The following is a 14,317-nucleotide window of genomic DNA, read 5'->3' on the forward strand; positions in this document are numbered from 1 at the left end:
ACAGGAAATTTCTATGAAGTATACTTGTTCCTGTTTGCAGTAGCGCTACTGTGCTGTAACATGCTGTAGTACAGCTGTACTGGACAACGTGGCTCTGCTCACATGCTCTGATAATAATAGCTTTGTAGGACTATACATTATTTGGATAATTAGTCCAAAAAAAACTTATAGCTGATTCTGTTACATAGAAGTGAATAAAAATATTATATTGATATTTAATATTAAGGTAACACTTTACAGTAAGGTTCCATTAGTTAATGTATTAACTAACATGAACGAACAATGAACAATACATTTATTACAGTATTTATTCATCTTTCTTAATGTTAGTTAATGATAATACAGTCGTTCATTGTTAGTTCATGCTAATTCAGAGTGCATTAACTATTAACATGCACAACTGTTGATTTTAATAATGCATTAGTAAATGTTGAAATTAACATTAACTAAGATTAATAAATGCTGAAGAACTATTGTTCATGCTTAGTTTATGTTAACTAAAGTAGTTAACTAATGAACCTTATTGTAAAGTGTTATCAATATTAATATAAATTCTGTCCAGTTTTATTGTGTTACTTTCAGTAAAAGTGTGGTTATTTTATTGGCTTGTGTTTTTTTTAATTCAGTATCATTAAAATTATGGAGTTAAATTAAAAAGTCTTACAAAATTACTTTATATTATTTAAAATTAAAGCATTTACGGTTTCGGTTTTTGGCCAAGTGCATCCAGAATTTTCGGTTTTCGGCCCAGAATTTTCATTTCGGTGCATCCCTAAAAAATAATAATAATAATTAAAAAAAAACATTCTTGATAAGACAATGAACGCCAAAAATCTAATTTTTGCTACCTTAATACAGTAATAAATTATCATGTACTGTACATTAAACTAAGTACAACAAATACTACCATAATGTTACTTAGGATTTTACAAATACATCACACATATAAAGGTTTTTTTTTTTTTTCAAATTACAGTAAATAATTTTTTTCAGTATTGTGATGAGAATTTAGAAAAAAACAAAAAAACAAAAAATAAAACAAAAAATAAAACAAAAAACAAAACAAAACAAAGGTCCTAAAAATATGCTTCATGTTTCAGGGACATTTTTGTGAGATTCCACCCTTTACACACTAGGCTGAGGGATGTCTCTAGACTCTCAAATTCAAAAGTTGTAAACCCACTGGGGCACTGTTGCACCCCTTGTACCAAAGCGGCCCCATGCATCTCGTCACGTCTGCGATTAGGGTAATCTCTCAAAAAAGCCACTCGCTGACAGAACCACAACCTCCCCACCCTCCCTCTGCCGAGACCCCCTGAGGTGCACACATGGCCAGCCACCCCTAAGACTCTCACACCCCGTGCCTTGAGAGAAGGGAAATCTAAATCCCAGACCGATCTAAATCCGGATTTGCAGATTTCATTTTTTTTACAGGGAGGATTTGATCCCATTTCCCCGCAAATGTTTGGGGTCTTTGCTCCTAAATACCAGCTCCAACATCACAAATGCTCTCTCGCTTGTCCCGGGAAAGGTCGTGTGCCATAAGGAACATAGAGGGCCGTCTGTTTGTTAACGAACAGGAATTAACCTCCCTGCACCAAACGTGTTCTGTGAATAAACAAGCTGAACTAAACCCCTGGTGTGCTGTCTGTGATATTATGGCCATGTCTACAAACACAAGCAGAGGAATCATGGAGAGAGAAAAAACAGACACAAAAGGACAGATAACAGACGGTGTGAATGAAGAAAGGAGAAGGCTTGGAAAAAAGAGGCAAAAAAGCATTTCTTTATAATGGAGCAGAATATGCAGTGTCCAAAATGTACACTTGCCAGATAAAACTGGCTTTAACAAGTAGACAAACTGTTTGCCAGTTGGCCAGTCACTTTTTAGGAAAAGCAACATGATTCATGGTTTTAATCACTGTTTAATAATGATATCCTGACCTTCAACCAAGTTATTCTTTTGTTTTCATATAAGAAGTGGCAACACCTATGTGCCAAAAAGTCATGTTGGCTCTCAGTGTTTTTTTTCCCCCAAAACATGTTTTGTAATGAAATATTCCAAAATATAGCTTGTTACAGTTTACCTAAGGGTTTTTATTGTTGACTAAAACTAAAACTATTAAAAATCCTTAATTGATATTATGCTGAAATAAAATAAAAAATAATTAATTAATGAAAATGAAATGACCTTAAAGGTAGGGGTCGACCGATTATCGGCGCCGATATTAAGCATTTTTATGGTTATCGGTATCGGTCATTTTCAAACCCGATTCGCCGATAAAATAACTTAATTTTGAAACGCGCTATTTGGCTCTGATGCAGCCTGTCAGAACTCACCACTTTGTGGCCTAAAGCAGTCTCCGCCCACCGCTCATCTGATTTGTTGGGAGTCATGAGTCCGACCAATCAATGCGGAATTCACTCTCACTCAGAAAGCGCTTGCTAACTGCAGCTGCTTCAGTGATCGATCACGCATCAGTTGTCTCTCAAAGGTAAGGCAGCAGCAGACATTGCTTAAGTTGCAATAGATCCTAATCCACTAACGTTGCACTGAAGTTGCAAAACACCTCAATATTATCTAGGAAAACTTGAAATTGCATCATATGACCCCTTTAAATGAAATTTACAAATGTTGCCTTGGCAGCTAACTGAAATAAAATAAGATTAGGCTGAAGTACTAAAATTAAGTGAAAGGTAAATAGAAATACAGGTATTTGTTAAAAATTAATAATAAAACAACAAAAGCACATAAACAAGCAATAAATAAATAAAATGAAAACTGGAAATATTAAAAAGCTTATTCAACATTTTAATAAATACTATAATAGTATATTAATAATAATATAATAACAATGGTTCACTTGCCAATAAAAGGTCAAAACGTTTCAGTGGCCCGAAAAAGTATTTGGACATTTGTGCTATACTTAAAAATGTTGCAATGTCATTGGATTACATAACAAAATATTAAAGCAAGTGTAATTTATCATAAATAAAGATAGCACAAAAAAATATTATATGCAAAACATTTGACAAAAAGATCACCAAAACTCCAAAGTCAGTGAAGAGGTGCAGCATTTGAGACATGCAGATACAGACAGCGGCTCTAATGCAATGACATTCACACAGAGTGAATAAAGTGAATAAAGGGTCCAAATACTTTGTGAGGTCACTGTGATGTTAGCAGGAGAAGGAAGAAGTACTTACGCAGTAAAGAGAGGGCGGCCGCGACGGTGACATTCAGAAGCCAGAGTTTCTTCTGTACCATGGTAAACACTCACATACCATCACACACACCCCACCTGAAACACAATCACACACACATAAGTCAGTTCTGAGGACTCTCTGCCTGAGATAAGACAACATGAGGAATATTTCCCGGTTCAGAGTGTTACGTACTTCACTGACTAAATCCATTACACACATCTCGCATTATCATTTAATACTTGCATATTTCCTTATTAGGAAAATCTCATGAATTTTTTAAGAACATGTTCAGGTCATATTTCACCACAATCACGCAAAATAATGATTTGTTCACAAATTAGATAACAGCAGCCTGCATCATTTGCTGAATGAAATCCGTGTTTCAAATTTGTGGTGTTGATTCCAGTAAATGTTCTCACAAAATATAATGCATTTCGTAGCACTCTTGCTTTCGACAGACATTTGTAAGGTGAAGAACTCTTGTATTATCCCTTAATCACAGAAAAACTGAACAAAGGCATGCTTCATGTTACAACTACTTGTAGTAGTCAGGTTACAACTACTTGTTCAATTCTCAGCTGATTTTTACATGCATGAATAATTCTGGAGACATTATTTTAAGCCTAATTCTAATTAGTGCTGTCAAATGATTAATCGCGATTAATCGCATTCAAAATAAAAGTTTTTGTTTACATAATATGTGTGTGTGTACTGTGTATATTTATTATGTACATATAAATACACACACATGCACGTATATATTTAAGAAAAATATGTTGTTTATATATTCAATATATTTATATATAATATAAATTATATGAATATAAATATATACATTTAAATATTTTCAAAATATATATTGTATGTGTGTGTATTTATATATACATAATAAATATGCACAATACACACACACATATATTACTTAAACAAAAACTTTTATTTTGGATACGATTAATCACGATTAATCATTTGACAGCACTAATTCTAATTTCCACATTTTCCACTCCTCTGCAGAAACATTTGACTGCTTTTGTTGTTTTGCTAAGTGCAATGAAACTGATATATATTTAATCTTCATCCTTATTTTGTGGGGGGAAAACTGTATGGACAGTTTTTATTAATATTTTGAACTCAGCATCATCAAATTAGGTAATAACCTGCCTTTTTGCAAATCGGCACTTTTTTTCCAATATGTAGGGCTGTGTCATCTTTACCAGTGTTATTTTAGTATTAGTCAAGTCAAGTCACCTTTATTTATATAGCACTTTTCACAATACAGATTGTATCAAAGCAACTGTACAGCATTAATTAGGAAAATATTGTGTCAATAATGCAAAATGATAATAGTAAACACTCAATTTTCAGTTAAAGGCAGTTCATCATTGACTAGTATCATATTACTAAGATACTTCAGTTTTTTTATATTTTAAATTAGTTTTCATTTTCAGATTTTCTGTTCTGAATTTTATTTTTAATGCAAAAAGTTAAATGTTTTATAAATGTTGTCATTTTTATTATTGTTTTAAAATATGTCTATATAGCTTATACATTTTTATTTCAGTTTTAGTTTGTTATTTTAGACCATCAAGTTAAACAAATGAAAATGAGAAATGTTGCAAATAGTTTAAATAAAATGCATTTTAAAATATAATTTAAATGATATTATAAATCATATATAAATGACATATATAAATTATATTAAATATTTTATTTAAATTATTTGTTTTGCAATTTTGTAATTGTTTATTTTATTTGAAGAAAATGCAATTTTATTGTTTTCATTTTAGTTTTAGTTAACTATAATAACCCTGATCTCATCTTTGATTGACCTGCTCCTTCTCTATGTAAAATATGAGTGCTGTTTGCCCATGCAAAAAATGAATGCACATTAATGCAATACTTAGTGGTAATAAATAATACTTAAAAAGAAAAAAAAGAAAATCATGTTTTTTTTATGCATGAGCAATAGTAATAGAAAATCATGCATTTTTTCAAAATCTTCAGTAAAAACATTTTAACTAGCCTACTAAAATATATAATTTCTGAATGTTTAATCTGAAAACAACTGGCAACCATCATGAAATCTCCTTGTTATCTTAAACATCACCCGACAGAGACCCAGAAAGTGAACACACCCCGTGGTTTACAATAATCAACTCTCCAGCCGTTCAATATTTCTCTCCAGTATTGTGGAGGAGATTCCCTGCAAAGTGCCTGGAAATGAAAGCAGAGGTCGTTTAATACAGCGCTGGCAAACATCCACTCGTATGATTGAGCACCTGAGAGCAGCAAAATCCCCCAACCTGTCTCCCACATCGACCATTCAAAGCCACTAAAACCAGCTTATTACTTTAAGTTAATTAAAGCCCGAGTTGAAGGGTAAGGCTATTTTAAGAAGCCATGCGCAAAGACAAAAAGCATGCAAATGCATTTTGCTTGGTTTTGTCTTTCTGCACACATTGAATGCAACAAAAATTTAGAGGTACATAATGGTAAAGGTAACAGATTTGGTGGTTACATTAGCTCTGGCTCATCAAACTAGTCAAATTTCACGAGGGGAATATAAATCTCTCATCTCCATTCTTTCCAGCCCAAATCACAAGACAGATTTCCACAACGCAGTGGAAAGTTATTGGCTTTGAACAACCACAGGTATGAAATAAACCACACACTTCTACTGTTTCCACATCAATATACTCCGCTTGGAATTTTCAGAGAGTGAAAATGCCTTTGGTGTCTAGAAAAAAGATCCTTTTCAAAAGGGGAAGTGTAGACTATATTTTGTTACTAATAAAATATTCTTTCCTAACCGATTTAGACAAGTAGCACAAATGGTGCAGGATGAGTTACAGCACTTTGGCTTATAGGATTGTTCAAATCACTAACCACAAGTATGAGCAACAGCAGATGTGATGCTTTATTATCAAACAGCACTCATCAACAAATTGGTGTAGGAAATACTGCATTAGTGTAGTCATACTGTAAATAAACTGTTTGAAAGTGAAAAGTTTAGTTTATACACAGCTTTGCTGAAGTCGTATGAACACGCACTTTTAAAAACGAAGGTTTTTTTATTGGCATTGATGCCTCCATGAAGAAACTTTAACATCCAAAGTACCTGTACATTTAACAAAAGGTTCTCAACAGTGAAAAAAGGCTCTTTAGATTATTAAAAAAATTGTTCTTCAAATAAAAGAAGCTACATCCTTCAAAATAAAGGTTCTTTATCGATGGTTCCATAAAGAACTTTTACCATTTATAGAATTTTTCCAGGTTCTTTATAGTGGAAAAGGTTTTTAAATTTAAAAAATTTTCTTCACACTTAGAATAAATGGTTTGTTTAAAGGGGTCATATGATGCAATTTCAAGTTTTCCTTTCTCTTTGGAGTGTTACAAGCTGTTCGTGAATAGATAAGATCCCTAAAGTTGCAAAGACTAAAGTCTCAAACCCAAAGAGATATTCTTTATAAAAGATAAGACTTGTTTACGCCCTCCTAAAACGCTTCGTTTAAACACGCCCCCACATGTCTATGTCACTGTGTGGGAAGATTTGCATAACGCCCCCCAAATGTTCACGCAAAGAAAGAAGGCATAACTTTTATTCTCACTGTCACAAAATAATGTTCTTTTTTGCAACATCATATGACCCCTTTAAGAACTTTTCACTGAAAGTTCTTTGGGGAACCAAAAATGGTTCTTCTATGACATTCGCTGCAAAAACCCCTCTTTGTAACCTTAATTTTTAAGAGATCGAAAGTCACACTCCCATGGCTACAGTCATGTCAACCAAAATTATAATGCCTCTGTTCTGGAGTCAGTGCTTTATTTGCCTGTATAAAAGGCTCAAACAGGTTTTGGGCCGCATGAACTGATTTTGAAACCGGCCTTGAGAGGTGCCAGATGAGGGCAGGGCATTGTGTGCCTCTGCGTGGAGTCTCTTACCAGTCAAGCTGTTGAACAAGGCCTCCTTGTGAAAGTGTCTTTCAGAGAGAGGAGTGCAAGCGGTGAAAGACAGACAGAGAGCAAAGCTTGCGCGTCGGAAAGAGACTTTCTGCCCTACAAGACTACAGGTGTGTCCTAATCCGGCCAAAAGTATTCAACTTTGCAACAAAAGTCAAGAATTTGTGCTCTGTGGTGAGACTGAAACCATATTTTAAGGGGGAAGAAATGTCTTAATTTAACAATACATCGTTTAAAAGCCCATATTGGTTGACCTCTAATGTGATTATTTGTGGAAACAGAACCGTTTTCAACATTGATAATAATCAGAAATGTTTCCTGAGCAGCAAATCAGCATATTAGAATGATTTCTGAAGGATCATGTGACTCTGAAGACCGGAGGAATGATGCTGAAAATTCAGCTTTGATCACAGGAATAAATGACATTTTAAAATATATTACAATAGAAAACAGTTATTTTAAATTGTAATAACATTTCATAGTTTTACTGTATTTTTCATCAAATAAATACAGCTTTTCAAAAACATTACAAAAATGTTTCCGACCCCAAACTTTTTGAATTTTCATCAGCCATCTTTTGCAACATTATAAATTTCTTTACTGTCACATTTGAACAATTGAATGCATGCTCACCATCCATCCATTTGAACAGTAGTGAATATTTGGAAATAATCACATAACTGCAAATGATAAAGCAACCTGATACACTCTGATCTGAGTGACACGCACAAACCCCATGACCTTCTCTTAAAATCAACCTTTACGACATCTTCATGAGAGGAAGCCCCCGAAACAGATGCTTAAGATGGTGCAGAACGGCTCCCAGGGCATGACGGGACATGCTCTGGAAACCGTCTGATCTTTGATCTTGGCCTTGACTGGCAGGGGCGCTTAATAAAACGTCTTCAGAACACCATCCAAAGCCAAAACAACCACACGGCCACTTGCTGTTTCATGTGAAACCATCCAAACTGGTTAAGACCTGTACCATCTGTTATTGACCTAAGTGTGTCCACTTGGACGGCTTTAGCAGATAACAGACAATCTCAATCTAGTTGGCACACCTCTGGAGTTTCAGGCTGATCTGCTTTGATAGTTCACAGCCTCAACTGACTAAATGAATTAAGTAATATGCCAGTGACACAGTTACTAGAGACCATCTCCATCAATATATCTCCATGCAATATAAATATACCACTGATGTTTAATTTCACATGCTGGTAATTGCTCTCTCTGATCAACTTCTCTGATCAGATCAACTCTGCCACGTCTTCAATTCAATTACCAATAACACTGGAGATGTAAGTACTTTGATCACATTAAGAGCAATGTGTTCAAATTGTTGTTCTCACCATAAGGTACTCTGACAAAGATGTTTGTGTCGGGTGTACATTTCTGCAGGTGATGCCCTGAACACGCTTTAGTGTATTAAAAGGTGAACCGGTCATCAGAAAGCAGAAGTTTAAATCTACTTGATCTGGGATCAAATGTCAAATGAGGTGGTTTACTCGTCCGGTGAGGATAACAACTGTTCAGTATACAAATGCATTAAGAAACACACATGCAACTCCTGCTAAAGCTTTTAACAGAGCAAATAGAGTTGTTTAACACTGAAATATGTGATTATATTAACCACTGTTCTAAAGCAACTCTTGACTGCAAATATGTTAAAAGTTTAATAAGAGTTTTATCACTTTATGTACAAACTAAGACACTTCGCAACCAGTGATCTTTATTTTCTTTGTCTTGTTTGATGATGCCAAAGAAATGTCTGGCTAAGAAAGTTATGGCCAATTAATTGAAGTAAAGCTGAAATAAAATAAATATTGAAAAATTCAAACTACATGGAAATTTTGAAATGTTTTTTCCCCTGCCTAATAACTGCAATAAAGTAAAAAATAAGTTTGAAGTACTAACTGAAATACATTTTTTTTAATTAATGTAGAATTATTACAAAAAACCCAAAAACTAATAGAACTGACAAAAGCACATAACAAAACTACACAAATTAAAATAAAATTAAAATGAGCTTAAAATACAAATTAAAGCTAATTCTAAATATATAAAATATAATAATTTAAAAACTATACAATTCATTACACAAACTGTAATACTAAAATAACACTGAATAAACTTTTCACAATTTTGACAAAAATATGAAAAAATGCAATTCCAACTAGCAAAAGCAGTTCACTCATAACTGCATATTAAAAACTTTTTTTGTGAGATATAGTGTAATCCTGGAAGTGTGATTGCACATTAAAATTTGTTTAGTTTTTTCACTTTTTCCTTCTACTGTCTTTCTTTTAATATCTAAATCAGATGCTAATTTTAACGCACTATTATTATGACATTATTATTATTAATATTTTTAGACTTATCTATAACATTTATTTATTTTTCAAATGTATTATAATGTATTATAATTTTTAATTGTTTAATTTTTGTATTTGTTCTCTTTATTATGATGTCAGCGCTATGTAAACGGTTTCATTTATAAATAAAATTATTCAATAAAATAAATAAATAAACAAACAAACAAACAAACAAACTTCTGATGAAAGCTTCTGCATGGGAATCATGCAAACATCACTGAGGCCCATGCATAAGCAGCTCTGGAAACAGATAGATGAAAGGTAAATCACTGTACACCTGCTCTTTGCCGGAGTGAGTAGTGTGGACAGCGAGCCGCAGACACAGCCTGATTAGAAGCTGTATTATGCTGCAGCTAATCCTGGATGATCCAGGCTGCCATAGGGCTCCAGCACGGGCCAAGCAGAATGACCCGGGTCAGAGGAAGAACAGTAAGCCAGCAATCTTCCTGTGGTATTATGATGGCATTTCTAGGGTTGGGCGAATGTTAACGGTGAAAATATCATGCCAAATTAAACTAAGAGAAAGAATCTGTGCCATTGTATTTAACAATTAAGCATGTTTCATCATACAATCAACAATAAATGAAACTATTGATAGATTGCTGTGTTTTTCAATAGAAAATGGCCAATATTGCATGTCCCTAATATAATTTAATGACAGTAAAGGAGACATACATACATGTCGCGCTATTTTCAGTTTTGTGTTTATTTTGTTATTAAATTATGTTTAAATGTTCGCCGGTTCCTGCCTCCTTCAAGGGTTAGCTCACCAAAAAATGAAAATTCTGTCATTAATTACTCACCCTCATGTCGTTTCAAACCTGTAAGACCTTCGTTCATCTTCGGAACACAAATTAAGATATTTTTGATGGAATCTGAGAGCTGTCTGACCCTGCATAGACAGCAGCACAACTGAAATGTTCCCAAGTCCAGAAACGTAGCAAGGAGATCTGTAAAATAATCCATGTGACATCAGGGGTTCAACTGTAATTTTGTGAAGCTACGCGAATAATTTTTGTGCGCAAAAGAAAAAAAAAAAAAACGACATTATTCAACAATTCGTCTCCTCCGCGTCACCCCAGCGTCATTTTGGAGAATATCCTCTGGACGTAAACAGCGTATGCTGTTCTGTGTCAGCTGCGTCACGCCGGATCTGTTTCCTACGTTGTTGTGATTTGATCTGAACGAAAACAGCGTATCTGTGTGACGCAGCTGAAACAGAACAGCATACGCTGTTTACAGGGTGATGCGGAGGAGACAAATTGTTGAATAAAGACTTTTTTTTCTCTTTCTTTTGCACACAAAAATTATTCTCGAAGCTTCCTAAAATTACGGTTGAACCCCTGATGTCACATTGATTATTTTACAGATCTCCTTGCTATGTTTCTGGACTTGGGAACATTTCAGTTGCATTGCTGTCTATGCAGGGTCAGACAGCTCTCAGATTCCATCAAAAATATCTTAATTTGTGTTCCGAAGATGAACGAAGGTCTTACGGGTTTGAAACGACATGAGGGTGAGTAATTAATGACAGAATTTTCATTTTTGGGTTAACTAACCCTTTCATTCTGCCCGACCTCCTCAGCACCGTGATCCCCCTCAGCAGTGAGGGCTCTTCTGACAGCGTGTCCCTCCTTCCTCCCGGGTTTCGGCACCAGTGTAACAAAGTTTGTAGTTCGGGGAAGAAAGAGGCAGGAACCGGCGAACATTTAAATATAATTTAATATCAAAATAAACACAAAACTGAAAATAGCACAACAGCCCCTCACGGACGACTGCTGCGCACAAACAGAACCAATCAACATAAATAATCCAGGCTTGGTGCTCTCTCGTCCAACACTGTCGTCACTCCTCCTTTTATCCTTCCGGAGCTCCTCCGTGGGACTCGAGACCGGTGAGTGGCGCAGGTGTCGCTCATTATCAATTACTCCACCGGCCTCGCTCCGCCCCCCACGGCTCTCGGCCCCACCCCACTCGTTACAATGTGGTTTTGTCATTTTTATTAGTTTTTTAAACATTTAATAATTTCTTTTTATTTCAGTTTTAGTTTTATCAATTTTAGTTCTTCAACTTAGTTTATTTCAACATTGCAACATTTCTAATTTATTAAAGTTTTCATTAAAGTTGATCTAATATTTATATTTTCTTTAATTTCAGCTTTATTTCAGTGAATAAAAACTCTTTTTTTATATATATATAGTTTTAGATTTAGTTAACAATAACCATTTATGTAAACCACATGCATTTTTTAATTTATTAAAATTTCTTTTAGGTTTTTTTTATCTATTTTTTTTTATTTCAGCTTTATTCATTTAATTAAAAAAAAATTGTTTTAGTTAACTATAACAACATTTATCTAAACCAAACATATTTTCTTCAGAACACAACATTTACCCAAAAATCACTCTAAAAATAAATTAAAAACTAGTTTTTGCAATGCCGCTGATAATTTTAAAATGGTATAAATTGGAGTTTCCCTTGAATTCTGTTACTTCCCTCAGGCCATAATATCAAGCTCCATTGAGATTCCTGCTTGCATAAAGCTTTGCAGAGTGAAATATCATTCTGCACCTGGATGAACACCAACGTGTAGTCTAGGTAATCAGTTAATAAGGGCTCATTAGATCATTTTCCCATTTGTACCACATTTCTCGCATTAGCAGCCCTCAGGGAAGGTTTATCCTGATCTGTACCTGCCGCTGAGATACTCATATACCACTTATTATCACGCTAATCATGGCTAACAGAAACCAGACCAAACAGTAATGATGATGTTGATATGTGCAGACCAGTCAGTGGCAGTGAAGCACAACATCTGGGATCGCAGGAAGTCTTAAGTAGCATCTTGGCAAGAACCTGGCGTGAAATAAGTCAGGAAATATAACTTGATGACACGATATGTCTATTAAACACCCGTGGGAGCCCTGCTGCCAAATACTGCTCAAGTGGCTTTGATTTCTCTCCAGTGCAGATCATGTAGATGCTAAAATGCAATGAAACTACCACCACCCAGGTAGATCTCTGAGGTAAAACCTTCAAACCTGGTCTTGTGACTTTGCCATGCATGAACAAGACATGATTTGTATTACCCTGAGCCCACACACAATAGCTCCATTTACAGATTGCAGAAGCAGTAACAAACATAATCTCCTTCAAATTCATTCTTTTGCTTTTAGCTCCAAAAGCCTGCTCTGATAATGTCTGAACTAAAAGAAAATTACTTAATGAAGGTCAATTATAGTGAAGACATGATATAAAGCATGCATCATGCAAGTTTATAAAACATACTGTTGATGAAAATAAAGAAATATGGAAGATAGTTTCCGCCACTGAATACAAAATAAATAGGTAATTGTGACTTTTTATCTACAATTCTGACTTTTTCTCGCAAGTGTTTTTTTTTATTCAGACTTTTTCCCCAGAATTGTTAAGATATAAACTTGAAATTGCAAGTTATACAATCCAGTTGTGAAGAAAAAAAAGTCAGCTTGCAATTTTTATTACAATTGTGAGTTTATATTCTCACATATAAGAATATAATTGCATATATCTTGCAATTCTTTTTTTTTAATTCTTGTATTTCTTATTACATAACTCAGAAATACAAGAAACACAGAAAAGAAACAAAATAAATAAATAAAGAATTGAACATACAGGTCACCAGAGGCATCACATACAGTTCTTGCATCCTTCTTACACAGTTATTTTTATAATAGAGGTTACTCTCCCAATATTAATTGAAGTCCGTAAGTTTCAGTCATTTTACGTCCATAAAGTTCAGTCCATTCAGTGTATTTCCATTAAGTAAATACTTCACATATATGGAGATGGGAAAATATATCTCGCAATTCTGAGAAAAAAAAAGGTCTGTTTGTTCGCGCTTGACTTTAAAATCGACACGTACTGCGCATGTCTACATACCTAACACGTACTACGCACGCGCATTACGTCACCGTTTTCAAAGAATCCCGTATTGGGTGTTTACACGGAAACGATAACGGTGGCGTTTCAAAAACTTGCACTTTAACACCCGTTTTAAAAAATATGCGTTTTCAGTCCCCCAAAACGCCGTTGTCGTGTAAACGAACAGGCAAAACGCATAAAAAGTTTCCCATTTTTGGCTGAAAACGTTGTCGTGTAAACGGTCAGTTGTGAGAAAAGAAGTCAGAATTGTGAGATAAAAAGTCGCAAATGCAAGAAAAAAAGTCTGAATTGTGATATATAAACTTATAAACCTTAAAAGACTGAACCACTATGAGCTAAGAGGTTGTTATTCGAAGGTATATGCTTTTGTTGAAGCCATAAGCCCGCACTTTGAGTTTTTGTTTTTTAATAATTGTGTTTAACAGCAAGAATCCCGGTGAAAAACTATAGGGCCTTTCGCACCGCTTTAGTTCCAGAACTAAATGTACAGTACTAAAGTACTGGGACGATTTTGCGCAAACTATTTCCCAGTACCATTTAAAGGGTTGCATTCGCATCGACAGTGTGTACTAGGAAGTGACGTAAGCCGGTCGACAGCGACGTCATTTGTGCGCGGCGTTCAACAACAGAAACAAAGAAGAACAACATTAACAACAGGAGGATGGAGGACGCTGTGATCGGAGCTGTGTTTTTTTTGTGTCTCGCGGGTTTCACAATAATGGACATGGAATGTCGACGTATATATAGCGATTGAAAGAACGGAAAGGAGGACTAAGAATCTCCAACGACAACTGGCAGTGCTACATTTGCTACAAGTGCCTGCACTTCAGCGTCCGTCCATCTATCGCTGT

At 34.8% G+C, this 14,317-nt stretch overlaps 1 protein-coding gene across 1 annotated transcript in view; it reads right to left on the minus strand.

The window, feature by feature from the left end:
- The window catches only part of LOC107671028 (uncharacterized), a 52,245-nt gene that overhangs the window by 34,178 nt on the left and 3,750 nt on the right, over positions 1–14,317 (minus strand). The window contains exon 2 of the mRNA XM_016463862.1: positions 3,208–3,302. Coding sequence (XP_016319348.1) covers positions 3,208–3,268 — 61 coding nt within the window. The 5' untranslated portion in view covers positions 3,269–3,302. The remainder of the gene's footprint in view (positions 1–3,207; positions 3,303–14,317) is intronic.

The sequence above is a fragment of the Sinocyclocheilus anshuiensis genome, unplaced genomic scaffold, assembly GCF_001515605.1.
Source record: "Sinocyclocheilus anshuiensis isolate Anshui unplaced genomic scaffold, SAMN03320099.WGS_v1.1 scaffold332, whole genome shotgun sequence".
Taxonomy (NCBI): domain Eukaryota; kingdom Metazoa; phylum Chordata; class Actinopteri; order Cypriniformes; family Cyprinidae; genus Sinocyclocheilus; species Sinocyclocheilus anshuiensis.